Raw genomic sequence first — 1698 nt, 5'->3', positions numbered from 1 at the left:
TGTGTGTGTGTGTGTGTGTGTGTGTGTGTGTGTGTGTGTGTGTGTGTTAGTCTGCTGTGTTTCCTGTGTAAATGACCTCCCTATAAGGAAACTCTGAGCTCTGACAGCAGACAGATGTTTGTCCAGATGTTTCTGTGGAGAACACACAGACAGCTTCAAACTGAAAGATAGAGTAAACTTAGCATGCTCAGTATGAAGCCGTTACTTTAGATCGAATCAGATTTAAATTATGTTTGTTTTTGAGTGAAGCACTCAAACGTCTATCGACCACAGAGCTTCCTGTTCCAGTGAAACCATCAGCACACTGGTTCTATCTGTTGTAACAAACAAATTTCCCCTTGCGTGATGAATAAATCTGTCTGTCTATCTCTGATAAGTCGATCACAGTTCAGACTGAACTCATAACATTGATTCAGTTTCACTGCTGTGCTCATGAAACACGGCAGCTAAAGCAGCTTTCTGTCTGCAGCACTGAGATCAGCCTCTGTGTCTGTTATCACGTTCATAAAACATTACGTTTTATAAAAAAATAATACATAAGTAAAACCTAACATAATAATTGTATTCCTACTTGGCCTGAAGCCTAATAATAGCTTCATGAAAATGTAGTGAGTGAGTTTTTGTTTAGAGATTAAATCAATATTTAAAAAATTTGTTTCAAACAGGAAATTAATTTTCCAAAAGCAGAAAATCTGTGGTCAGAAGGTTTCCTCTTATCTCCAGTGACCGAGACCACAGAGGAATCTGAGGAATTCACCTCATTATTAACCTCCCCCGCCTGTCTCCCTCTCACTCTCTTTGTCTCACTTTCAATACGCTTGTGTTGTTAAAGCATAGGAGCATAAGAAAGAATAAATACATCTGTTAATAATAATTAAAGTAAATAATGACACCATTGAAGATAATAAACAAATACTGAACATGTCCCTCAGTAATAATATGTATCTGTCTGCTTGTCTTTCATGAACCAGGAGGAGAAGAAGTGTTTCTTGTGTGACTCTTCGACGCCGTATGACAAGTTGAGCAGTCCGACCAGCGGTCATCGCGTCGAGAACGTCGTCACCACGTTTGCTCCCAACAGACTCAAAACCTGGTGGCAGTCTGAGAACGGTGAGAGGTCACAGTCATGTAACGGGGTCGACCTCCATCTGATTTACTCATTACAGATCAGAAGATGTAAACTTTATTAAACATCTGGTCAAAAACAAATAGCCTCTTTTTAGTCCAGAAAGTTGAAGAACCTCCAGGCTAAAGTTGACCTGTGTCGCTCCGCTGGTCCAAACATCTTTGAGTTCCATTTTACGCTCAGTCTCAGGTGGGCTGCATTTAACCGAGCTGCTAATCAATAAACCGTCACCTATGTTTTCTCCAGATCATCCTGGAAATCCAATACAGCCTATGAGCTTGTGTAACGCGTATAATATTATATACTAGGGGATAGTATATACTACTATAATAGGGAGGATGTGCTTAGATTTGTATATCAGCTTGAACTATACTATTACTCTGCTTATTATGGTCACATTGGGCCTGCTCAAGGAAATCAGATGGCTGCACCTGGATTGGTCTGTTTATGTCCATCCATCCATTTTCCTCTGCTTATCCGGGGTCGGGTCGCGGTGGCAACAGGCCAAGCAGGCTGACCCAGACTTCCCTCTCACCGGCAACATGTTCCAGCTCATTCTGGGGGATCCCGAG

General features: G+C 41.4%; 1 protein-coding gene across 1 annotated transcript in view; it reads left to right on the top strand.

Annotated features, from left to right (window-relative positions):
• LOC116379346 (laminin subunit beta-1 variant-like) overlaps nt 1–1615 on the top strand; it is a 3911-nt gene extending 2296 nt beyond the window's left edge. The window contains exon 3 of the mRNA XM_031841293.1: nt 972–1615. Coding sequence (XP_031697153.1) covers nt 972–1190 — 219 coding nt within the window. The 3' untranslated portion in view covers nt 1191–1615. The remainder of the gene's footprint in view (nt 1–971) is intronic.
• Nucleotides 1616–1698: the final 83 nt, after the last annotated feature.

This window comes from Anarrhichthys ocellatus, unplaced genomic scaffold, assembly GCF_004355925.1.
Source record: "Anarrhichthys ocellatus isolate YVR2014 unplaced genomic scaffold, GSC_Weel_1.0 scaffold4153, whole genome shotgun sequence".
NCBI classification, from domain to species: domain Eukaryota; kingdom Metazoa; phylum Chordata; class Actinopteri; order Perciformes; family Anarhichadidae; genus Anarrhichthys; species Anarrhichthys ocellatus.
Note: the sequence above shows the minus strand (reverse complement) of the source record. Positions and strands in the feature narration are given on the sequence as shown.